The 26,727-nt window shown below is 47.8% G+C and overlaps 1 protein-coding gene across 1 annotated transcript; it reads right to left on the bottom strand.

Moving 5' to 3' along the window:
* Window positions 1–7,922: 7,922 nt before the first annotated feature.
* On the bottom strand, window positions 7,923–10,568 carry LOC121048498. The gene is made up of 3 exons (XM_040504917.1): window positions 10,370–10,568; window positions 9,156–9,365; window positions 7,923–8,245 (listed from the first exon to the last, which is right to left on the bottom strand). The coding sequence occupies exons 1-3, from the start codon at window positions 10,566–10,568 to the stop codon at window positions 7,923–7,925; spliced, it is 732 nt and encodes a 243-aa protein (XP_040360851.1).
* Between the last annotated feature and the right edge of the window lie 16,159 nt (window positions 10,569–26,727).

The raw sequence follows: 26,727 nt of genomic DNA, 5'->3' as shown, positions 1-26,727 counted from the left end.
GTTTAGTTATGTTAGTATTCTGCTTCACGCCTGCTCCATGTGATAATATCTGTTGAGTTGTACGAAAGGAAAATGTCTCAGCTACAAGGAACGCAAGCTGCTCTTGCTCCTTCGCCATATGCAATCGATGACGACTGCAAGCGTTGTTTCGATCACTGTCCGCCTATACTTCGTTTCACATTGAAGCCAAGGTCACTCTGCTTGTTCATAAAACGAGAAATACAGTCTGCATACAGATTCGAACGGGAGATCCGTGCTTCGAATGCCGCATGGCAATAAGTTCAAGGAGAAAACTTGGCACGCGGCATTCGAACCACGGATATTGCGGTCACTTGTGTTTGGGAACTCTCTTTTGTATGATTGTCACATAAAACGGCAAGGTCGGGAAGGAGCGTCTCTCGACGTGAGCGGCTGCCTGGTCCGCCGGAGTCTTCCCCCATTTCCGAAATCTCTGACGCGTGCGGAAAGTGTTTTTTGGCAACTCGCTGGGTGGTTCCCTTCCCCTCACCTCGCCCGCCCGGGCTCAGTGGGCTAACGCGTGTTGCCCCCGGTTCTTGGCTGCCCTGCCGAAGGCTCGTGTTACCCCCGAGGCCATGGGCCGCAGGCGGCCGCGTCTGTGGCGACCACAGGCATAAATATTGCGAGGCACGCTGTCGCCGTAACTCTGCCCTAAAACAAACCAAACACATATAACCTGAGGTCTTTGAACCTAGCGGAGTTGTGTCACTTTAAACGGCAGGGAATGTTTGGGTTTAGAGGGCACACTGCTTTTAGGGCCAAAGGGCAAACCCGCAGGGCAATGACCGCTTGGGGGAGGGGAATTTCCACGCTTGGTGCGCGAACCTCAGTTTGAGTGCGAAGAACAAGGGGCAGTGCGGGAGGAGACTCTGAGGCGAACGGACGTATCGCGTCGTCGAGCGGGGCGACGAGACCACTGTCGACGGCCTCTCGCCAAGTTCAGGGCGGAGTTCTGCTGTGTGTGAGCGTGTCAGCTGAAGAAGTGGGTGCGGGGCCAGGGCGCCCCGCTCATAGTGAGCCAGCCGACCGCCGGAATTCCTCCACCTTGGACGAACCGCGCAGGGAGACGTCAACCATCGACTCGTCAGATGAGAGTTTCCACACTCGCGGTTACTCCTCTAATTAGCATCTTTTGATTCGGTTAATTGTCACATCTTCATTAGTAACTGTATAAGCCTTTGTAAACCTTGATTTGTAGACCCTGTTTTTTATAAGCGTTCGACCCTATATTACAAAAGCTATTTGTCCAGAGTGTGTGTATCATAATTAGCTTCCTGCCTACCACTAAATTAAAGCTTCTTTGTGTTCCCGAGATACGTCTCTGTCTCTTTTCATTGGTCAGACTCTCTGCCAGAGCGTGGACCTATCGCTCTGTCAGTGGTCCACCCTTTAACAACGTCACACCCGGAGAACTCTCTCTCGATTTTTTTTTTTCTTATGTTGGTTGTGACAATGATCTATGAGCATTGTGACCCCGGCTTAAGGCAAGACGCAGCCGAAGCTACAAACTGATAGGGCCAATGACACAGCGTTAAAGTACGCACCGCCATGGGGCCCGTCGTGTGTCTGTACGTGTTCTATAATCGCTGAGTCAGTCATAAACAGAAAAGGCCTAGTGACTGGCGCATTTGACGCTGATAGGCTAGCTCCATTAGCACGTAGCGTTGGTTGCTTCTGAGCTTAAGCTGAAACGAAGGATAGCTCTGACATGAATAGAACTAAGACATCATGACGACCCGTGGTGTCCGATTGTAGTCACAGATTACTTAAAGGGACCATGAAATGGCTTTCTATCACTTTTGCCAAATAACTACTACATTAAATCTTGAATGTTCAGTGAACGCCGAACAGGCGTTCGTCTTCGTTTCGGCTCAATAAATTCTACACGAAAGATTATGAAATATTGTGTATTTTTTTCTCTCCAGCTCACCGGAAAACAAGCCGCGGAGTAATTTTGAAGGTCGTGAAGTACTCTGGCACCGGAACCGGAAGTTCTGTTGGCAGAAGGAGAATAGGAGCGTTAGGGACGAGCTCAGGGCGTGCTGGTTGATTTTGCCACAGGGTTGCACTACGCTGATAGCGCCGATGCCACCGACATATTTTCTTAATGGGAGCCCATCGCAGCTGAGCGGAATTCAATTAGATACGTTGTGCTACAGCGACAGCATGGGACTGCCATTTACGCCAGAACACCTGTTGGGAAGTGCGGCAAGTCTTCCGACAAAAACTCCAGTTCCTCATCGGAATCGGGCGATAAGGAGTGGTGGCACCAAGGTGCGGAATGTGCCGAATATACACAGGTTACCTTAGACCTGGGGTAACTCAAACCGATGAGCCTGCACTAAGTGCATCGACGTGGTCTCTCGAGTAGCAAGTGATAAAACTGCATCAGTTTTTTTCTTCTAAGCTTCGTTCTGCACAAACTGCAATTCTTGCCCTTGCAACAAGCACGTTAGCCACGACTGCGTTCGTTGTGACAGGAGGGATGGGAACAACCGCTCTGCGGTCCGCGTACACACTCCTGCAACCACTGCAACAAATGCAGCAGGTCCTCAGCATGAAGGCCGCTTCTCCTCCGCCGTCAGCTGTTTCCGCGACGCCTCTTATAAGGAGGGGATGCACTGCCAGACATTGGCGTAGCAGAAATTAAACAGCGCTTTCTATGGGCTTAAGCTTTATTAATTTTATTTTGTCAGGATAGGCTCGCAAGGTGTAGTGGACGAAAAGGGAACAGAAAAAGATTCAGTACGCCGATTTGGACGATCATTATTTTAACGCAGGACCTTACCGACAGTACAGGTCTCGCGATTCGGCTTTTCTACGATTGTTAAAGGCGATGTAATCTAAGTAGCAGTATAACAGCGTAGAAATATGATTTCTTGATCACATAGACGTTGCAAGCGTTCAGGAATGCTAATGCTAATCACTTTTCCCGGGTGAGGAAAACACGTCCAAATTCTCAACCTTTATATACGCCGTTAATAGTAGTACGCACCAGTAATACCTTGAACATGAAAACACGCATGGCGTGCGCGAACTCAGAAATCCGGGCGATGTTCGAGGACGCAAATGCTAAGAAAGCACCACTGTAGTCGAAGTAAACAAACACGACGGCACGAGCGCATCTGCTATCATGAGGGTGCCGCCACAGCATCGCCGCACGAGTAGATGGACCTTCCCTTTTAGGACGTGCTGAATTAGCATCGCGACACACGAGTAGAATTTGGTCAAGAATAGCGCTCTAAACGAAACGATGAGCTTCCACTACGCCGACCACGTCGATGATCCCCACCGACGCCATATTGGTCATCAGATAGCAGGAACCGCGGCGAGCATACAACACGCGCGGCCGAGCACTCATCAGCAGACGACGCTCGTGGGTTGGCAGAGCAGGCGCAGACGGATCTTTCTTTTATTTCTTTTACCACATGACAGAGGGCGCATGGCACCCAGCACTATAAAATTAGAAAATTTCCGTGACATTGCTAAATATGTTTAACAAAATTTCGTTCAGAATATTCTTTAAGACAACTTTTAAGAAATATTCGTCGGATATTCATTGTTTATGATCGCGGAACTGGTGAGGTAGGCATTGTTACAACAGCCGACGTGGGTATGCCTGCCGTGCTTTGGCACCGCGGAGGCATTGCAATGAAAATGTAAAGAGCTTTCGATGGAAAGACGATATAAAAAAAGTCTGCTATTCTTTTAAAAGTTCTACGGTGAAATTTTTTCCTGCTCACGATTTTTGCGTGTTTGAGGTTTTTTTTTCACACCTTTTAAGACGTGTGGTGGATGAAACTCGAGTTTAAAATCATTTCCTTTTTTTTAAGATAGGCAGGGAGTGGCGGGTTTAAAAAATTTCGGTATTACTCCTCGGCCAAACGGGTAGCGGTACTGGCGGATAAGTACGTCGTAGAACGAATCACGAAGCAAGAAGCGTGAACATAAGAGACCACGTCCTGCGTTTCTTAATCTATCAGTAACTGTAACCGACTTAATATCTCGTGCCATCGTCTTCATTTCACGTCTAAGAAACGAGGGTTTCGACAGACGCAGTTCCTGCTTGGAGAAAAAAATATCGAGACATATATGTGTTTTCCAGTTTTCAACCGAGTTTGTATTTGTTCACCGCTGGATGTTTATCGGTGTTTGTCTACAGGTGGAACCTCTATTTCTATTCTGCGTGATGCCATATCTGCCTACCGTGCTCCAATACGAAAGAGAAACTGAGGGAAGGGAGGGGGCGAGAGCCAACACTTCCTAGATAACAAAGCCATAGCTCTGATAGAGATGTCGTCCACCGCGAAGGCCAAAGCTGGTCACAAATTCGACTCGAAGATTGCGCTAACTTCCGGCTCAAATATGACTGGAATCTACGTCCAGCGTCGGCCTTCGCTGGTGAACGTCGGCGTCCGGCGTCCGGCTCTCGCATTCGAATACGTTCGAGGAGTGCAGCGTAGACAGTCAGTTAGCCTTAGGTATACCCACTAGTCATTCCAACCAGTGCTCGGTGTCTTGACGTTCCCACGCGCTCTTGTCTTCTTCTCTCCCTTAGTTATACCACGTCGCACAACTGAATTTCGATTCGCAAAGTTTCTCGGCCCTCGTCAATCGCTGAGCTTCGTGCTGTGCTTTTTCCTTAGATTGCAGTGATTGGCTTGCTGTGTGCCCTGCTGCAAGGAACACGCGCAGGCGGTTCTTTACAGTGTAAAAGAAAACTGAAATAGTATACCGATGGACGTTATTTATTTACTTGTATAGTGAGATAGCCAATGCATTACAGTAAAGAGTGTGCAATATGAGTAAAATAATATGTAAAAATAGAGAAAATATGAATCAGTAGTTATTAAGAAGTATACACAGTTCATAAAAGAAAAACAATATTCACAAACAGTCCCTTGAAATTTGCCGAATTCGGCTGTGCCGGTAGTAGATCTTGAAAAAAATGTAGTTTTTAGGAAATATTCATACGAACGTTTTAAGCTTATAAAAAAACTACACAGTCACTGGAACGAGGTAGCAGATATGAGCACTGAGTGGAGATATTTTTTTTTTACAGCGCTTCAACTCGAATGGCATGTATGTGATTTCCTTTGTGACAAACTGCGATTTGCTTCCTTCCACAGCTTCACCCTCTTCATTTTAGATTTTGTGTGAACTAAGGAGAACAAAACAAGCTCTTCACCATTTTATTTCGGTATGATAACATTTCGAACTCATAGCAGCGGATTCGCGTCCTTCAACGTCTGTCTAGAAATAGTAAGACAAAATATCGCGGCACATAAGACCAACGAAGGTTCGACGGATTCCGGTCTGGCGGTCAAGGAACCTCAGTTTGTTCGCCTTCGCTGAATAATGTAAAAATGGTATGCTCATTTTACGTTTCGCAAGTTATACCGGAGTCAGACGGGCATATTAAAGGCATTCATAACGAATTGTGTAAAGAATCGGAAAATTAGCTGGCGGTAATGTGCTTAGCAGCGTGCGCTGGTTCGGCGACACTTTAAAAGAGTTCGTTTTAAGGCATTTACTGTGCTCGCCCGACTTCGGTATTAGTTTCTTCCTTCAAGCGCATAAACGTTCACACACAAAACGTTGAAATTCCACCAATGTTAAACTCAAGCAATCTCTGCCCCCTCGTGGTAAACTCGCAAATCAAATTAAAAAAAAAAAAAAATCTTTACGTGGCGGCTTGTTAAATTACAGTAATTCAATTAGGTACAAAGGTAAGAATGCAAAGCTTCTGCTCTAAGTTGCCGGGAAATCCGAAGATGTTTAGCACTTCCACAATATACCTGCTCAACAATGGCGTTAAAACTTCGCCAAACTAAATTTTGTTGTTATACATAAACAAAACAGCTCAAACGACGTCGACCAAGTGAAGAAACGAACACGATAAGACAAAGCTGTCCTGTTTCTTTCTATACTTCCCACAGCTTCATACCGTCGTGTTCGATTCTTCAGCTCGTCTTCGTCGTTTGAGTGGTTTTAGATTGTATAACTTTTGCCAACTCGCTTAGTTCACTACGTTAGTAAATATTATTGATTTAATTTTCCTAGTTGAATAACATGTGAAAACAAAAGACAGATGTTGGAATTACATGAACATGCTGTACCACTTACTCTACGAAGCGAGAAACTTAAAACTTTCACTTATATGCATAATGTATTATTTTCTAGCTGATGTCACAGCTGATGACTGACGTAGACATTCTCGACATCTGAAGGCAAAGCAGTCTCAACAAATCAAGCCAAAGAGCAAACGTTTTCGTGTTTTAATCACGACCCAAATCCGTCCCCTGAAATCCTGCACTTTTGATTCGCAACATGTCTTGTAATTTCAGAGCCGCAATAGCGCGTGGATCAAATCGCCTACGACCCGGAATCGCTCAAATCGAAATCTAACGGCCGTCCGACGTGACGGAAAGCTAGACGATTTTTAAATCGCGCTCACGTGATATTCTAGAGTGAGATGAAGAACGGTATTGAAGTAGGGCCTCGAAAGGGTGCCCCTTTAATTGAACTTTGATTGCGCGCCAGCCTTGTTTGGAATCCCTCCTGTACCAATCCCCTCCCGCGTCTCCCCAATTCGGGAAGTGTGGAGGAGGATGATGAGGAGGTGGAAGCTCAACGACGCGTAGGGAACGCCTTTTGAAAGATTTTCAGGCAGACAAGCTTGTAACACCCTACCGCTCTCGAATATCCGCTTGGTCCTGGCGGAAGGGCGCTCTTTCCGCAATGCTTTAGGTCACGGAAAGTTAAACAAGAACGAAAGTTTTGACAAGAACATTATGCCAGTGATTTGATACGTCGGTTCTCAAACCCGACGGTTGATGGCATTTTTATCTATAGGAGAGATGATAGAGTTCGATGGCGATAAAAGAAAGTAGAAGATCGAAATGGAATGGGAGTAATTGCTTTTTCATAGGTGTTCAAAACTTCCCATACAAAAGGTGAAGAAGATGTTAGAATTAGTATATTTTTATTGCGTTTTTTGGTAACGAAAGGACATGACCTCTGTGGGTGCTCGCGAATTTCCGTGTTTTATTAGTCTTCACTATAAAAACATAATTCCCCGCCAGTACTTCTCTCAGAGTAATACTCGAGTCTATTATTTAGAAAGTGTGCTAAGGAGATGAAAAACCGCAAAAATATATTAATTAGACAACGTGATTTTTGCTCGAAAACTGAACAAATTGAACCTCGTGCTAATTATGCACTGCGCACAATACATTTTAAAATTAAACTGACATTTAGCCCTGTCATTTCGTGGGTATGGCTGCGATTGTCCCGATTTCGGCGGGTGTTGGTTTTGTCCAGCTAATAAAAGAAACCGGAATTTTTTATTTAATAAAGTTCGAGTTTAACTAAAACTAATATGTTTAGGTTAGCATAACGCTTTAACAAAATTTGTGCTAAGACGGCGGTCCCAAAATTAAAAAAAAACGGCCTATTCATCTTAATAGCTTAAGTCAAAATGTGATATATATATATATATATATATATATATATATATATGCTGCGTCGCCTAAGCCACCGCGTGAAGCGTGAAGAAAACCGAAGAACAGCTGGTGGCGGCGTATCAACGTCTTTATTCGGTCGTGTTCCGCAATATATAGTTTTCTGAGCGGGAGGAGGATACTGATAGGGTGAGGGAGAGGGGGGGAGGAGGAACGACGGGGCACCGACTACCTCTTGTGTCGGCGAACGGGAGAAATGAAGCCAGCATGCGCGGGAATGACAGTGCAGAAATAAAAAGCTAGTGACAATACAACAATTTCTCTCCCCCTAATAGTGAAACCGATCTATTGGTTTACGAAGTCTCGTCGACCGTCGAGTCGCTGGTTGAGCTCCACCTGCGTCCGTCTTCGTGGTAGAGGGTGGGGGCGTAGTCGGGTCATCTAGCCACTGGTCCCTGTCGGGAGATAGCTGAGGGGTAGGCCCCACAGCCGCATCGACGTCTTGGAAGGCGGTGCTCGACCTGAAGCCTCTGTAGCGTTTGATGCGCGGCTATCTGGCAGACTCTGCGGGCTTGCGTCGTGGCGGGGGCGTACGTGGTCGGTGTGCCGCCGAATAACCGCTGCGGGGGTTTCCACGGTCGCCATCCGAGCTCCTGTCGTGGTCTGGACGCGCCCGGGTGTCCATTTTTCACCGGCGCCGTAATTGCGCACATAGAGGGTGCTGTCCGGTTGTACCGCCCAGTCATCACGTCCCTGTGGTGGCTCTACGACAGTTTGAGAAAACATGCGTCTAACCAGAACGTATCTGGTAACCCAGTAGCATCTCGGAAGGCAATTTCCCCGTGCGCTAAGGAGTCCTTCTATAGTTCAATAGCACCCTCAACAGTTTGTCTTCCGAAGGCCATCTTTCACTGTTCGGCCTGCCCTTTCGGCTGCTTCGTTCGACTGAGGGTGAAAAGGGGCTGTGCGGAGGTGAGGGATGTGGTTTCTCTTTACGAATATGGCAAATGCTTGGCTAGTGAACTGCGTTCCGTTGTCAGAAACTATTGTACGTGCAACGCCGAAATGGCTTAAAATGTTGCGTAGACAGCTGATCGTACTTGCTGTGGCAGTATGTTTCATGGGTACAGCTTCGATACATTTGGAATGGCTGTCCACCACTACGAGTATCATCTTCCCAGCTAGCGGTCCTGCAAAATCTGTGTAGCCGAGACCACTTCTCTAGGGTCTTCGGCCAAGGCACCGGGGGTGCTGCTGTCGGCATGGGCAAGTTTATTATAAAGTTGTGGCAGTTAGCTGATAGTCTTTCGATGTCGCGGTCTAGTCCTGGCTACCAAAACAACGATCGGGCAACAGACTTCATAGCCGAGGAACCTTGGTGTGTTTCATGCAGTAGCTGCAGCATTCTTGACTGGGCCATTACCGGTATGATCGCTCGATTACCCCTGTATACTAGTTCGTGTGCCACCGACAACTCCAGCTTGCGATCATAAAATGGCAGCAAAGAAGGCTCCAGTCCCTTCGTGCTTTTAGGCCAGCCGCGCAATATGTACTGCTTGACTCGAGGTAGGGTGAAATTGGCGGCCGTAAGATATTTTAGCTCGTGCGTTGTCAGCACGTCGTCATCCAAGGTCTCCAAGGTCTCCAAGGAGAGAGCATACTCGGGGGGCTCACCCTCATCTTCCGGCTCCGTTGCCAGCATCGGCAATCTGCTGAGGGCGTCTGAGTTCAGCAACTGCTTTCCTGGCACGTAGTGCAGTTTATAACGGTAGCCACCCAGGTAAAGCGCCCAGCGCTGAATCCGGGCGGCGGCCATTGCCGGAGTCAGACGGTCAGCTCTCTGGAGGCCCAGGAGTGGCTGGTGGTAAGTAACCAAGGTAAACTCTCGACCTAGGAGAAAATCCCTCTCGCTCAAGCTGAGAATAGTTCCGTTCTGCTTGTGTTAAATCCTAGAGCGGAACCCGATGGGCTAGTGAACGTTGCCCGAGGTGTGAAACAGGACTGCTCCCACGCCATACGGCGATGCGTCGCATTCTAGCTTTAGCTCCTTAGACGGGTCGAAATGCACCAGAACCTTCGCTTCGTTAAGGCATTGCTTGGCCCTGTTGAAAGCGATTTCCTGTGGTTGTTTCCACTGCCATCGTGAATTTTTCTCCAATAGCCGATATAGCGGAGCGAGGAGAGTTGACATGCTTGGCAGAAACTTAGCATAAAACGTCAACATTCCCAGGAACGAACGGAGCTCACTTATGTTACGTGGGCTGGGTGCCTGTGTGATTGCGTCCACGTTTTTGTCAGTTGGGTGAAGGCCTCGCTTGTTTATGCGATGACCGAGATAAGTGACGGCCGGTTGACGAAAAGTGCACTTGTCATACCTCAGTTTAACACCGTGTTCGCGAAATCGCTCCAGCACGGTTTTCAGTCGCTCGCCGTTATCGTCCTTTTTTTCGGATACAAGCACGTCGCCAAGATAGGCTTGCACACACGGCAGGCCCGCAAGTATCACGTCCATTTTTCTTTGAAAGATTGCCGGGGCAGAGGCAATGCCAAACGGAAGCCTATTATAACAAAACAAGCCCCTGTGAGTGTTGATAACACAAAGCTTCCGCGCAGCTTCATCCAATGGCACCTGATTATACGCATCTCGTAAGTCCAAGGTGCTGAAACTTTCGCCACCATTTAAGCGTGAAAAATATCCTCAATAACAGGCAGCGGATATTGTTCAACTGCACAGGCGGAGTTCAATGTGGCTTTGAAATCACCACGAATTCGTACATTGCCGTCTTTCTTGAGTACTGGGACTATGGGGGTTGCCCATTCCAAGTGTTTTACAGGTGATAGCACACTGAGAGATACTAGCCGTTCAAGCTCTAACGACACCTTATCACGAAGCGCATAAGGGATGGGTCTCGCCTTATAGAACTTGGGGGAAACGCCGTCCTTCAGTTGCAGGCTGGCTGGAGGTCCCTTGATTACGCCCAGGTCCCTAGAGAAGACATCCTGGTAGCCACTAAGGATGCTGACTGATGAGCTGCATTTTGGGTCTGGCGCTGCAGAGTCGTGCCCGGCCCACTGCAGAATAGACATCTCGGCATCCTTCAGCTTAGCAAGCAGGTCCCGGCCGCATAGTCTTGGTCCCGAACAGTCCAGTAGTCAGGGAGCTGTAGACGCCCACGCCTTTGTAGCACACAGGGAGTTGGAGCTCACCCAACACTGGAATACGACCTGTCTAGCATGACAGCTTAACACCTGACAGCTTCAAGCACGGCCACACCTTGCGATGTTTCTCAAAAAAATTGCCGTGATGATACAAACAGGAGATCCGGTGTCGACTTCCATTGGTAGTTCTACTCCACCCCCACGTTAACGTGCGGCAAATCGGCGGTTCGAGAAAGTTCTTCCTTTCTGAAATCAAAGTCTAGATGTGCGTTTCATCACTGCCTCCCGCGTCTGACGTAGCTTCAGCAATAGCCAAGGTCGTTGCGTGAGCCGCCTTAGTCACTTGGCTTTTGCGGGCAGCAGCGTTCCGACATTTCTTTGCCAAGTGACCATGCCGTCCACAACGGTAACAACGAGACTTGGCCTAGCCACAGCTGTTGTCATCATGCTTTGTGCTCCCGCACCTGCCGCACTCTCGCGGGGCATCGCGCTTTACGTTATCTTGTGCTGAAGAATGACGACGCGCTTTCACTTGCAGTAGTGCCGCTGGCCCCGAAGATATTTTTTGGAGTCGTTTTCGGCTGTTTCCGCCGAAACCGCTAACGCTTCGGCTTCCTCTAGTGTTAGTTCTCTTTTTGCAAGCAGCTGCTTTTGTAACGTACTTGAGCGCACCCCGCAAACGATTCTGTCCCTGAGCATGCGGTCCAACATGCTGCCAAAGTTGCAATTGTCTGCTATCCGGCGTATTTCAACCAGAAACGCATGGACAGACTCGCCTTCCATTTGACAGCAGTTGAAGCACTTGTAACTTTCCGTTATTTTGTGCCGCTTGGGGTCGTAGTATTAATTCAGGGCTTGTACAACTTGTTCATAAGTCAAAAAATTTGGCTTGCGGGGGCTACTCTTCCTGCTAGTACTTGTACAGTCCTCGTGCTTAGTGCCGCCACTAGCAGCGCTCTTTTTTTAGCAGAGTCTGCGACGGTGTTAGCCTCAAAGTAGGCTTCGACCTTAATGGGATAAGGTTTTTACTTATCTTTGTCTTCGTCGAATTCAGGTAGTTGCTAATGGGCCATAGCTGTCCTTGGGACGCTGCTGAGCTGTATGGCTGCCTCCGGGGCTTTTTTTGTCCGCTTGGGCGAGGTCCGGACTCGTCGCCACTGCTGCTTCGCCTAAGCCACCGCGTGCGGCGTGAAGAAAACCGAAGAACAGCTGGTGGCAGCTTATCAACGTCTTTATTCGGTTGTGCTCCGCAATATATAGTTTTCTGAGCGGGAGGAGGATACTGATAGGGTGAGGGAAAGGGGGGGAGGAGGAACGACGGGGTACCGACTAGCATGCGCGGGAATGACAGTGCAGAAATAAAAAGCTAGTGACAATACAACAGTATATATATATATATATATACACTAGGTGAACAAAAAGATATGATATTTCGTTTCTTTTACAAAAGTATTGCTCGACGTCTAGTGAATGGCCAATAATAATTTGTTTTTATATGGTACACAATAATGCAGCCTTTTTAGCCACCAGGGGATGGTTGTTGCGACACCGGTATACCGGTGTCGCGATTATTTATTTATTATTTATTTTTCAAATTGCGCCGCCTTCTTCGTAACCTCGCGGCCGTTCGCAGTCACGTACGTTTTCCTTTTCTAAGAAAATAATATTGAATTTATATGGTTTTTATTATGGGTTATTCTTAATATAAGGTTATTAAGAACACATATATACTAGAGGCATGTGTTAAAAAAAATCAAAATTTCCGATTTTTTTAGTGCGAGTTACGTTAGCAGATATATATATATATATATATATATATATATATGCTAACGTAACTCGCACTAAAAAAAATCGGAAATTTTTATTTTTTTTAAGACATGCCTCTAGTATATATGTGTTTCTAGATTTGTAATGCAAACCACGTCGCGTTGTCAGTATGTTAATAACTAAATATACGGCTTGTGCGATCTCGTATTTACCTGTTATTTCCGTGTTTGTTTTCGAATTAGTGCACATATGCATTTCTTAATACTTATTTGAGAAGTGTCGTTTTTAAGCACACTGAAAGTATCATAACTCAATACAGCCATGTAACTAAGAAACAAACTTCAAGAGTTTATTCCTGACGAATTTAGCAACCCAGCATAGAAATGAGAAGCACAACTCTAGCGGTTTAGTCGTAGAACCTGCCTTAAAAGGCTTATATTTCGAAATTTCATTCTAGGACATCTAAGTGTCATCAAATAACATCGTAGTAGATGGCCTGAGATTTTGAATTATGTGCTAGCGGTACTCAAATGATACTCTGTATGGATCATTTCCTTGAATTTAGGTTTAAATTCATTCAAAATAATTTCATTGTAAAGCACTATTTTTAAGCTTCCCAAGCAGCACCAGAAAGTGAATTTCGATCGGCCGACGGTTGGCCAGTGTCTGGACAGCTTGGCCACTTTAAGTGCTTGGCCACCGGAGACATAAACAAGGCCGGCAAGGGTCCGGCCACAAACTAGCTGTTTTAGCTTGCCCGCCGGAGACATAAACACTGCCGGCAAGCGCCTGGCCAGAAGTGCTCATTTTCAGCTTGGCCACCGGAGACATAAACACGGCCGGCAAGTGTTTGGCCAGCAGTGGTGATTTTCAGCTTGGCCGCCGGGGACATAAACACGGCTGGCAAGTGTCTGGCCAGATGTGCTCATTTTCAGCTTGGCCGCCGGGGACATAAACACGCCCGGCAAGTGTTTGGCCACAAGTGCTGGTTTTCAGCCTGGCCGCCGGAGACATAAACACGGCCGGCAAGTGTTTGGCCAGTAGTGCTGATTTTCAGCTTGGCCGCCGGAAGCATAAACACGGCCGGCGAGTGTTTGGCCAGCAGTGCTGATTTTCAGCTTGGCCGGCGGAGACAAAAACACGGCCGGCAAGTGTTTGGCCAGGAGAGCTGATTCTCAGCTTGGCCGCCGTGGACATAAACATAGTCGACAAGTGTTCGGCCAAAAGTGCTGATTTTCAGTTTCGCCGGAGGGACACCCATAATCTAAACTTTCATCTCGTTGACGAAACTTTGGCATAACGACGGGCAGCGAGAGAAGCATCATGAGCGAGTGGTTGGCAGGATATTAGTGCGTGCATCGCGAAAACACTGTTAGCGCAAGCAAACGATCACCGTTTTATTCAGTTTTTTTTCGTTAGACTTGAACTAGCACTGTCGTGCGATATGTTCATTTGGAACATTACTAGAAGTGGGAAAATATTGTGCGCGTCGTTGTTCTATGAAAATAAAATACGAAAACAGCGCCGACGTCATCTTCGCGCTAACAATACCGCTCTGTCGATGCGCGGCCCTTTTAGCGCGAATACCACATCCGCGATTTTTCGGTTAGTGCTCCACATATTTACTTCCCAACTGCACTCGAAGAAAAAAAAGTTGTAGTCGGGTGCATCGGGCGCACATGGTCCCCTTTCGTGGAAGACGCACCCTCCGTTACTTAGCCAGTGTAGCTGTATACCGACCATAAGCCCAATTTTCTATCTTAAAAACCTATAGGTGTATCAATGCACTCAGCTTAGTAAACCGCCACGCTTGCCACACACCCCGATCAGCTTGTGCTTGAATCGGATAAGATTGGATATTTCAGTCTTTGTGTTTTGGAAGAGCCTAAACAAGACGTCTCTCATATATTGATTAAACTTAAGCTAGTCTCAGTAATGTTTCATATAGGTGCTAGGATACTGATTTCCTGAGCCAAGGAAAGCTAACAGCTTCGGTTAAAAACGCAACGGAAACGTTCAAAATCGAACCACGCGTAAAAGAAAAAGAAAATGAACATCTCGACCTTGATGTGCAGAACGCTGGTTTTGTTGTTAACAACGTGGTTGTTGGAGGGTGGTGGGCAACACCGTGACGCTATTGACGCTATCGTGGTGATTGACGCCAGTGATGCTCGGTCGTACTACACATAAACATTTTTACACCTTTAAGGGTGTACAAGGGGTGTTGTGGCAACGTACACCCTCGGCTACACCCTTTTAACACCCTAAAAACTAGAAATACAACCTCATAATTTTAGCGAAAAAGGTGCTGTTTCGTGTTACACCCTACATTTAGTGAAGAATGTGAGAAGGGTGTAGAAGAGGGCGCTGAATAAATAATGTGAAATGGTTTTGGAAAGCTTATATATGGCTCTGTACATAATGTACAGGTAAGATTTCTGCTTGAAAAGCAACAGTTGTTAGCAGTCTAGTTTCTTATAATGTCAGTTGTAATTCATGCAAATAGCTAATAATAAAGTGCCTCTTTTGCATACAATTTTTATGTTTGCAAACAAAATTTTATATATGAGTTCATATTTAATTTTCTTACAAATCACTCCATGCTCAGAAATCACAAAGTAGGGTGAAATGCTCTATAGTAGCATTTTTTACAAATATTTATTGATGGAAGTGTACACTAAGAAAATCAGTTAGTCTCGAGTTTATATCTGGCAACATGAAATCAAAATATTGTGAAAATGTTTGACAAATATTTATGGCATGCTGCTAGAACCTGTCCCATGACCATGTCAACCCGAGTAAAATATTCATTTGAGAAAATGGTGACATGCACAAAAACTCACACACATAAAGAGGCAAATCCCATAATAAACCAGTCCGAGACATCCCATAAAAAATGGCCTATGGTCGTCTATGGGAAATTCAATGGGAGGCTATCACCCCCTGTAGCTTTGCATGGTCGGCTTCAAAAATGTATAGATACAGCTACAGCCAGCTATAGAAAAGTTTAGGGCCCTGTGTCTAAAATCTCAGGGCTATGTTTCAATAACAACAACAATAATAATAATAATAATAATAATAATAATAATAATCAATAAGTTAGTGTTTTAACAGTGTCCCGGGACATCCAATTGTTCTTCTTGCGGGCGCAGTGCAATAGAACGCACAAACAGACGCTTGCGCGCTCGCAGTCGCACACATACACGCGCGCACGCACGTACACACGCATGCACACGCGCAAACCCACGCCCGCGCGCAGACGCACACGCATGCACAACCAGAAACGCACACGCGCATGCACGCGGACGCATCCACACGCGCGCGCACAAACGCACGCACGTGCATGCACACACACACACGCAAACAATTACGACGAAGGAAACGTTGCTTAAGTTAGTTTCGGTTTCGGTTTACACAAAAAAGGAAACAACCTAAAGTTTAAATAAAACCTAAGATTTACTCACGTTTTGTAATGTTTTACATTATTATTTTAGTGAAATTCTTATTGCTACTGATATAATAATATTTTGCTTAGTATTGTTCTAAAAAAAATAACAATAAATAAAAAGGAAAAGAGGCTCTTGAAGACTGCGCAAGACCATCGCTATCGCAATAGGCTTCCGTTGGGCTCGGTTGAATGGTTGCTGAAGTTCCAGAAGCTTCGGAAATCTCCTTTTTTTTTACGTTTTAGCCGTTTTAGTGGATATTTTAAATATCTTCCTTAGGAATACCGTGTTCAAGAATAGCAATCGATGACTGAGAGCTGGGAGACGCTGCGTCTTGCCAACGCCCGTAAGTTCAGAACCGCCCATGCACGACTCGTGCAAACGCCGGTTAGCAACTTTCTTTTGTTTCTGCGAAGTGGGCTGCTGTTTCAAACATTGTCGTGCACCGTGCGCTTGCTAAGCTATGCTTGATTCTAACTATGCTTCTGCCCTGTGTTATTTCGTTATTTGAAAAGAGCGTATCTTCTTCAAAACCTGTGGCTCGCTCCACAGTGTGAGAAAGATTCCCGTGCGGCGGAACCGTGGACATAATCTTTGCGCCGTCGTGCGGCGCTCGTCCGACGACGCTTGTGCGGAGCGTTCAAGTGCCGTCTGACGGCAGTTCAAGCATTCAGTCGCCGTCCCAAAGTGTTAATCACAGGTCATGCTAGTTCTGACGTCTTGTCCTAACAGCCGCTCGCCACCGATTTGTTTCATAAAGCGGGAGCGAGAAAAACGTTAGAAGAGCGAGCATGCAGCATGATTTTTGGCATAAGCTAATGCTAAAAACAACGGACAAACAACGCCCTGTGTTTGTTTCTTTTACTTGTCCATTGTTTTTAGAGGTTTCACCCTCGGAAATTAGGTCTCTTCGCGTTTACCGAGCCGGCACACTTTTTAAGTTTGCGATTGCGTGATGCAAAAAATAAAAGGAGTTTATATGTTACGTTTTTCAGTAGTGGCGAAAGCCCTTACAAAAGTCAGAGCAGTTAGAAAAGGCAAAAACATGAAAAAAGGCGGAAAAAATTAACTAATGTCAAACCTGAATATTTGATGGAGTTCAAAGACTACCACCGTACCAACTCGCCCGGTAATTCTTTCTGTCAAAGAATAATAGCCAATAGTAATAAACAAATAAATGCCAACTATTAATGGGTTACAAAGTCGTAATTGGTGCATTGCAGCCCTACGCTACTCTACTCTTTTGGTGATATCAGGTAATGTGAAAATGTATAGGGCAGTTCATGGCAACCATTTATGCCCGACCCATTGTATTGAGTTTTTTCTTTATATAAAAGTTATATAAAAAAAAGTGCTCTTCCTAAATTAAGCCGCACCACTGAATGTACAATAGCGTGTAACGTTTGTGTATGTTCTCAGCAAAAGAAAAGGATGCATTAAAAAAGGCCAATTATTTTGTTTCCTCTCTGTTAGAGCTTCTTTCACGTACACGCAAAATGTGGGTATCTACGTCTAAAAGAGTGGAATTGACATTTCCTGCAGGGCTGGAAGGCCTGACTCAGTTTGGCTAGCAGCTTGAAACCTATGGGAACCTGGGGAACTGAACCACAAGAGTGAGAGTAACACCCGCCTTGCACTTCCTGAACGATGGCACCATGAGGAAGGGGGAGCTGCCCTAAAGTGAATGCAATAGCAGATGGGTCGTTCCAGTGAACCCCTATACAGATGATACCAAGCAGAAAATTATTAATAATATGTTGTTAAAAACATGGAATGTGAATGGCATGGGCAAGAAGGAGGATATCAACACAGCGCTGTGTTGTGTTCATATCCTCTGTTCCCCTATTCTTCATGCTTTCTTTTCAATAATTGGCTACTAACTAGTCCAATCATCAGCACTAGTCAATAAAAGTATGCTGCTATTTATTAGTATGCATTAACACCGTGCTTGCAGTTGAATCCTAGTCATTTATTAATGGACGAAAACAAAAAGGAGGGTGCAAGCTAGCTAAACAGGCTAAACACATAATTTATTAAAGACGGGTTCTCTTAAGGATGACACAAACGCAGAGAAGTATCAAACACAGCTGAGTATTAATGGGCTAAAATAAATAGGCGACCCAAAAAAGAAAACGCAGGAGAAGACATGAAGTCAGTCTTTACAATTTCTCTTCTGCTTGCACCACTTTACAAAGGGAATTCCTTCCTGGGCCTTACAGCGTTTTACTGTTCACAACCCCTGATATACCCAAGGACAGTAAACATAAAAAAGCAACCTACTAACATTGGGGTAAATGTGATTGAACAAACAACAGGGAATGCCTTGAGCTTTCAACCTAGGAAATAAAAAATATGCACAACATCAAGATTAAAAAAAAAAACAAAAAAAAACAGACGGACGCATCACACCTGTTTCTAACAAAAATATAGGCCAAGAAAATTCTTCCACTCAATGGCAAAACACAGGGAAGGCACTAATAGGTTTCTAGGTTTCATCATTGTTAGTGATTCTTTCAGTATACCCTTGTGGTCACTCTCTTTAGTCAAAATTATTTCATCATCATCATTCATTAAATCATCATCACAGTTGTGTTCTTTAAAGGGGTACGGAAACAAAAAATGAAATATTCAAATTTCGTTCGGAAGTGAATCAAGTATGAGGGATAATAACCGTAAATGATAATCGCACGTTTGTAGTTTGAACGACTGGCTATATTTTGCGTTCCAAACGGTGCACTCGAGCAAGCGCTCGAAGAGAAGCGAACGGAGAGCGCGATGCGTCATGGGATATCCGGCGCAAACAAAAGCAGAAAAGATTCCCCGCGTTCGTGGAGTAGCAAAAAGGCGTGGTTATCAGCTTTGCCCTTGGTGGCGCTGGCAGCGTTGTGGTGGTGTCAATAGCGTCAGCGCGTTACAACCGAGCCGTTCGAAGTACCCGTGGCGTGACGAGCGTGTGGCTGGCCCACGTGGGCTGGCCCAAGGAGCACGTAGCTTCCACAACATTGTCAGCTTAGGGCTGAACGGGGTGGGGAAAGCAACTTTTGTTCGAGTTTTGAGCGACGGGCTAATCTTCGAGGGGGAGAATGGCTGTTTCCGGTTGCACGAACGACGGTCCGAGAATGAGGGGAGTCCTTCCTTTCCGTTTTCTTGGACCGTTTGGTACAATGCGCGATTTGTGAGTTGAGCCAGATGCGCGTAGGAGACAAGTGATAAGCGAAGCGTGGGTTGCCTGCAATCCTCTGAGACAAACAAATCATGTCACTTGATCTCCAAACAGGAAAGCTTTACGTGCTTCGTTTGTGGCAGACCATGATGTACACAATGGTTCAGCCGTGCAGTGCGATGCTTGGGGCCACTGCTTGCTCACTTAGAGTTCGAGAAAGGGGGGTGCCGTAGCACTTCCCAATTGCCCACGGGGTTATAATGTGGCTTGCAAGGAGCTCTTTTGTATTACTTCATGAAGTGAGTTGTGTTTAGTGTGACTCATTATTTCTTTATCACATGCCTCGTATGTGGTGATGTGGCAATCCCTCTAAGTGAAAAAAGTGTAAATCTGTTCAGTAAACATGATAAGCTGTAAATCATGTAATAATAATATAAGAATATGCAATATCATATATTATTTTTGTAGAATTTACAAGTTGTGCTATGTGTATTGGGCACATTTCAATGAAATGTTCACTGGGGTCTATACTTCATTTCACCCTTCGTCCGAGCGCGGCGGACGCTACCAGCCAATTTAGCGTCGAGAGAGCGTCATGTGACCTTGTACTCCACATAACCAAAACGTCGCATGATACCCTCCCGGCGCCAGATTGGCTGGGGTGGCCCAGCATCCACTGGGCCACCCCAGCAGGTGCCCATTTCATGCCAAGCACCCTTTACCAAGGGTGCTAGCAAGCACCCTTTATGAAGGGCGCTTGCCTGAACGCCATAAGGGTGTTAGCCCAGGGACAAACTGATTTACACCCTTAAGTGTGTAAAAACTTTTACTGTGTACTCAAGACTTCTCTTTCCCATTAGTGCCAGTAAGCTTGTGTAAAGTGAAAAATATTGTAACTGAACAGTGGAGAGTTTTAGTAGATCGCTCCTATGACTCCGATAACGATACCCGATACTCCGCCACCGCCTCCCTTGCGCATGCATTGTATCGTTATCGGGGCTATCGGAGGTATCGGAACGATCTACTAAAACTCTCTATTGTTGCACTGTCCCTTCACCTAAAGTTACTTCTTTTTATTTTTTTTACTGCTGCACTACCGGGGGATCTTAATGGTGGGACAACATACCATCCCTGAACCCACCACGGCTGGAATGGTGGTCGCAACCAGCGTCCTAAGACTTAGTACTCAAAAAGTCCAATAAATATTGAGCAGCCTTGCAGCAGCTTCGCGTGTCATTACTATGTAAAAGTTTCTGTGGTTGAGTTCTCAAACTTGACCTCCCGAAACTCTTGACCGTCTTCTGAGGAACACCCAAATTTTCTGGCAGTCTGTGATAAATTATGTAATAAGTGTATAACTACATCCACTTTCGGCCAGTGACTGGCCGGAAGTCAATGGCTAGTGGCTGGCCAAACGTGAATGGCTAGTGGCTCGCCGAAAGTGACTGGCCAAGGGTGAATGGTAAGTCACTGGCCTAAAGTGAATGGCCAGTCACTGGCCAAATGTGAATGGCCAGTCATGGCCAAAGGTGAATGGCCAGTCTCTGGCCTAAAGTGAATGGCCAGCCACTGGACAAAGGTGAATGGTCAGTCACTGGCCTAAAGTGGATGGCCAGTCACTGGCCTAAAGTGAATGGCCAACGACTGGCATAAAGTGAATGGCAAGTCACCAGACGAGGACGAAAACACTGCTATTGCCGAGCACTTTGGCCAAGCTTGGGCCATCGAAAATCTGGTTGGCCATAGTACACTTGCCAGCGATGGCCCATTCACAACGTGCTGCTTGGGTTGACTCTGTGCCCAAAAACGCAATTAAAAAAAAACAGTTATTTTGAATGTGAATTTGTTATGAGAGGTTTCCTCTCTCCATCTAAGACTACTTTCACGATTCTGATTACTCAAAATAACACTTATCGTTCTAAGTACCAAATACAATATCAACTGCGGGAGACGATGAACACTTGTGCCATCTGTTGCATGTATAGATAGGAAGTTGTAGGAGATGTTCCCGAAGACGATACGAATGGCGCCACTGATCCTTGTTACAACGTTGCCAAGTTCGGTCGTTTCAATAGAAATGTGTTGCTGCTTTGTTGTTAGAGCCGCCTAAAGCGACCTTCCGCTGGTACGGGCACGACTCGGCAGTTTATTCTTTCCACACATTTCATTTTATTTTAGAGTAACTACGAGTCGTCCCAAGTTTTGTTCCAAATCTGTTGGAGAGGTATTCGTAAGGTGTTTGTTGGTGAAAAAGCCGACCTCTTTCTCTATAGAAAAAGAGAAGGTATTTGAGGAAAAAAATGCAGAAATTGCAACAAAAAAAAGCGAAATAAAGACAATGAAATTAAGAAGGATGACAATGCGAATTAAGAGGAATCAACGTGGATTAAGTAAGTCATGTGTCTGTCTTTAATGCATCGGCGCTTGGGGTTTCGCATTCATCTCGTCTTAGGGATAACATAAGAAATCATGTGAATTTTTATATTTTCGGTGCAATAAAAAAAGTCCCTGCGAAGACGCCATTTCTTGGTCATTCATGAGCTGCAACTTGCTGTCCAGGTGGGAGAGTGATGCCCTTCCAAAAAACTGTTTTTTTGCAGGATAATGAAAGACCTCCCCACTGGTGGTGCAAGTGTATTCAGCTTGAGGGGAGTATGTATAAAAAGTTAGCATATCTACTGACATCTAAGTAGCCGGTACCGGCAACAAAAAATAAAGTGTAAATCAATATGGTACTCCCGTTGTGCCTACAGGCGTTGCCGAAAGTCCATTACCGGCTTCCTACAAACAACGTCTTAGTTGAGACGGGGTGAAAGAAAACTTGGCAAGCTTGGGGCGCGCGAGCGTGCGAGGCTCGAATTGAGACGCCGCTCCGCTCGTTTGCTAGCTTTGCCAGTGCTTTCTGTCACCCTGTTTTAGCTGAGACGCTGCTTCTAGAAAGCCGACCTCAGCGCGCATGGTCGGAACGGGCTTGGTCTTTTACGATGATGAAGTTTTAGATAAAAAAGTGAGAGCCGTTTACAACTCCCTGTAACGCCGAATTGGAGCGCAGCTCTTGAGGAGGAGGAGGGAAGGGTACTGAGGGCCACGTGTTCTCAGGGGGGGGGGGGGGGTCACGTGACATGGGGGAAAAGGTTACGTGACCCCCCTCCAAGGTCACGTCACCTCGGGAGGGGGTCACGTTATCTCGGGAGGGGGTCACGTGACCTGGGGGTGTCACGTGACCTAGCGGGAGGGGTCACGTGACTCCCCAGGTCACGTGACCCCCCGGTCACGTGACCAAAATTTCCCCGCTAGATTTAGCGGGGAAATGTTTTCGCTAGATTTAGCGGGAAAATTTTCCCGCTAGATTTAGCGGGGAAATTTACCCTTAATGCACCGCGCGGTTACGCCGACGGCGACGGCGACGCCGACGCCGCTCAAGCCGGAAACGGGCGCCTAAGAGCTGCGCTTTAAAAGAATAGGTGAACGACAGGCATATAATGACCGGCGTCTTCGTAATCGTTTCAATGCAGTCTTGGTCATCGTACGGAAGCGAACACGCTCCGATCACGCGCGCCGTGGCCTCTGAACTTGTGATAAGAGGCTGTGTAAGTACATATTGCCGCGCGCACAGCTGGCCAAGTAGGCAGCGCGCGCGTGGCCTAACGGTTATCGCGCTTGCTTTCCACGCTGAAAGCCGGGGTTCGATTCCTGGCCGCGGGGGCGCATTTTTGTTGACTCAATAAAGTAATGTTCTGGTAAATTCGAGAACCATGTTGGCTTGTTCGAGGTCAGAATGTTCTACACGCCGAACCTTCTTCGCCGATTATTCCAGAAGCCCACACGTGTGCATAAGGGGCTCCGCGTGGCGATCTGCATTCAGTTTCGCCCCAGCGTTCGACTCTGCAGCTACGCCGACTTCGACGCCCGCGACGCTCTGCTATTATCTTTCGTACCCTTTTATTTTTGGCACAAGTTCGCCATATTAAATGTTTATTTATTCCTGTTTATTTTTTGTTTATTGGTCACCACCCGTGACATTTTGGTGGAGGTGCTGGGTAACCGCATGCCCGTGCAGCGCTCCCCTCCGAGTTCCCGCAGTGCAAGTCCGAACCCAGCCTCCCGAGGACCGAGCGAAGACCAGATCGAGACCCGATCCAGTCGCCGCACCCAAGGTATACCCCCGGAACACGGACTTCTGCCACCCCGGACCAGGCAGCCAACGAGGCCGACGATGGACAACCAGTCGTCGCAGAACCCGTCCGCCGCCGCCGTCCTATACCTTCCCGTCGCGCCCCGGACTCCGACGCCATTCCACGGGGAGGTCGACGAGGACGTTGAAGGTTGGCTGCAACATTACAAACGAGTTGCTCGCCATAACGCATGGACTCCGGAGCAGTGCCTTCAGGACGTCTACTTCGCTCTGGAAGGCACGGCACGCACTTGGTTCGAGAACCACGAGGCGTCGATTTCGTCCTGGCAAGACTTCGAGGCGGAGCTTCGACGCGCTTTTGCAAGCCAGCAGCGACATCAGCGGGCCGAAGAACTTCTTCAAGCAAGAAGCCAAGGGCCAAACGAGAGCGTCACAAGTTTCGTCGAGGACGTTCTCCGCCTCATGAACCGCGCCGACCCAAACGCTCCTGAAGAGAAGAAGCTGCGGTTCCTGATGCGAGGAGTGAAAGAGACCATCTTCGGAGGCCTTGTGCGGAACCCGCCTATCACCGTCCGAGACTTCATCACCGAGGCAACTAACATCGAACGTGCCCTTCAAGCACGCGCCTTCCACTATCAGAGACTTCCTGGCTTCGCTGCCCCCTCGCTGTACAGCAGCAACACCCCGGACATACGCGAGATTGTCCGGGACGTCGTCCGGGAGGAAATCAAGAAGCTCCTCCCTGCTACCCAGCAGCCTGCTTCGGTGTCAATAGCCGAAGTTGTCCACGAGGACGTCCAGCGGGCATTCCAACCGGAGGTTCCTGCTAGCGTACCAGCACCCGAGGAGCCCTCTTTGACCTACTCTGCGGTAGCTCGGAGACCGGCGCCAGCTGCCCAGCAGTATTCGACGCCACCTCGACGTGTACTACAAGAGCCACGAACCTTCCGACGTGTGGAAGGGCAACCCCAGTTCTTCCGCATTGAACAACCGGCGCCAAGGAAGACGGATGTGTGGCGCACGGCCGATCGACGACCGCTGTGTTATCACTGCGGCGAGGCCGATCATGTGTATCGCCGATGCCTATACCGACGACTCGGGCTGTGCGGATTCCACCCAAACGACCCGCGCCCCCGGTATGGTGAACGTCCTCGGGAGATCGACGAGTACCTGCGACGTCCTCAGTCCCCCGAGCCTGCGTCCCGCCGAGAGTTCCGATCGCCTTCGCCACGACGTCCAGCTTCGCCGATGCACCGACCCCGACGTGAAAGCCTGTCGCCCCTCGCTCCTCGCCGGCGAAACTAGGCGCGCCAACCCCTGGAGGTGGAGTTGCCGAAGACGACCGACGTAAAGAGCCTCCAAGAACGACCGGAGCGATCCCACTTTTCCGACGCTACGCATCACAACGACGCTCCTGCTTCGGTGTCCAACAACCTAAACGTTGTTATCGACGGCCTCGACTCATCGGCACTCGTGGACACCGGAGCAGACTACTCAGTCTTGAGTGGGGGGCTCTCCCGCCGCCTTCGAAAAGTTACGACGCCGTGGGATGGACCTCAAATACGAACCGCGGGAGGGCACCTCATCACACCACTCGGGAGATGCACTGCTCGCGTCGAGATCCACGGTGAGACTTGCCCTGTGAAGTTCGTCGCTCTGCAAGACTGTTCGAGGGACGTTATCCTCGGAAGGGACTTTCTCTGCGAGTATGTCGCCGTCATCGACCTCGGGGGAAACCAGCTGACGCTGCGCAAGCCTGTTTTACCGCCGGTGGAGACCAACACGACGTCAACCGCGATTCGAGTTATCGCCGACCATGTGAACTTACCGCCGCGGTCGAGTGTTTTTGTCACCGTCATAACCGACGCAGCCATGCACGGTGAAGCTCTTCTGGAAGGCAGCGTCCAGCTGCTCCTTGAGAAAGGAATTGGCGTCGCACGAGGCGTAACGGATCTCCAAGAAGGACGTACAACTGTTCTTGTGACAAACTTCCGAGAAAAGCCACAGCACCTAACGAAAGGTACCACCATGGCCACATCGAGGAGCTTAAAGCGCCAACCGTGGTCACCGCAATCTCCGAAGAAACCTCGTCGTCCCAGCAGAACAGCGCGCCGCCGCCGCCGATCGACATCGACCCCGAGCTCCCAGCTCCTAAGCGCCGGCAACTGGTTGATCTCCTCGCCAAATACAGTGACTGTTTTGCCACGTCGTCGAAAGTGCGCCAAACACCAATGGCGAAACATCGCATTATTACCGACGACGACGCGCTCCCTGTCCACCAGTCGCCGTATCGAGTTTCCTTAAAGGAAAGGAAAGTGATTCAAGATCAAGTCCAGGAGATGCTCGACCACGACATCATTCAAACTTCAAGAAGCCCATGGGCGTCCCCAGTCGTCCTTGTAAAGAAGAAGGACGGAACCCTGCGGTTCTGCGTGGACTATCGTCGACTGAACGCTGTGACGAAGAAGGACGTTTATCCGCTTCCCCGCATCGACGACACGTTAGACCGACTGCGCCAATCCCGATATTTTTCGTCAATGGACCTGAAGAGTGGTTACTGGAAGATTGAAGTCGACGAGCGTGACCAGGTGAAAACTGCCTTCGTCACTCCCGACGGACTGTACGAATTCAAAGTGATGTCGTTTGGACTTTGTACAGCCACATTCCAGCGCGTCATGGACACCGTGCTGGCAGGTCTGAAATGGCAGAGCTGCCTCGTATACCTGGATGATGTCTTGGTATTCTCACGAGATTTCGACAAACACCTCAGACGACTTCGAGCCGTACTTCAAGCCATCAAGACCGCCGGCCTGTCACTCAAGCCAACAAAGTGTCGGTTCGCCTATGGGGAACTAAAGTTCCTTTAACACGTCGTGAACAACAAATGTGCTGCCTGACCCCGAGAAGACCCGCTCCGTAGCTGCATTTACGCCGCCGGCTGACAAGAGGGCCGTGAGAAGATTTCGCGGACTCTGTGCCTACTACAGGCGCTTTGTTCGAGACTTCGCTAAGCTGTCCGCACCGCTGACACACCTCACGAAGGACGCTGTAAAGTTCGAGTGGACAAAAGAACACCAGAGGTCATTCGAAGAGCTCAAACGAAGATTCCAGACTTGGCCATTTCGACCAGTCTGCTGGAACCGAGATCCACACCGACGCCAGTAACACAGGACTGGGTGCGGTACTAGTCCAACTGCAGGACGGCGCAGAGCGACTCATCGCATACACAAGTCGGACGCTGTATAACGCGGAAAGGAACTATTCAACTACTGAAAAGGAGTACCTTGCTGTCGTCTGGGCAATAACAAAGTTTCGCCCATATTTGTATGGAAGTCCTTTTCGCGTGGTCACAGACCACCACTCGCTCTGCTGGCTCGCGAATCTGAAGGACCCATCCGGACGCCTCGCCCGGTGGAGCCTCCGTCTGCAGGAGCTCGACATGACCGTGGTGTACAAGTCCGGCCGGAAGCACAATGACGCCACTGCCTGTCAAGGGCCCCAGTCAAGGTCGCTCCTGCCTGCGCCAAAGAGGACGACGATGAGTGCTTCCTCGGTGCTCTGCATGTCAGCGACATG

The sequence above is a fragment of the Ixodes scapularis genome, unplaced genomic scaffold (genome assembly GCF_016920785.2).
Source record: "Ixodes scapularis isolate PalLabHiFi unplaced genomic scaffold, ASM1692078v2 PGA_scaffold7__128_contigs__length_106722199, whole genome shotgun sequence".
Lineage (NCBI taxonomy): Eukaryota > Metazoa > Arthropoda > Arachnida > Ixodida > Ixodidae > Ixodes > Ixodes scapularis.
This window is presented reverse-complemented; position numbering and strand designations above follow the sequence as displayed.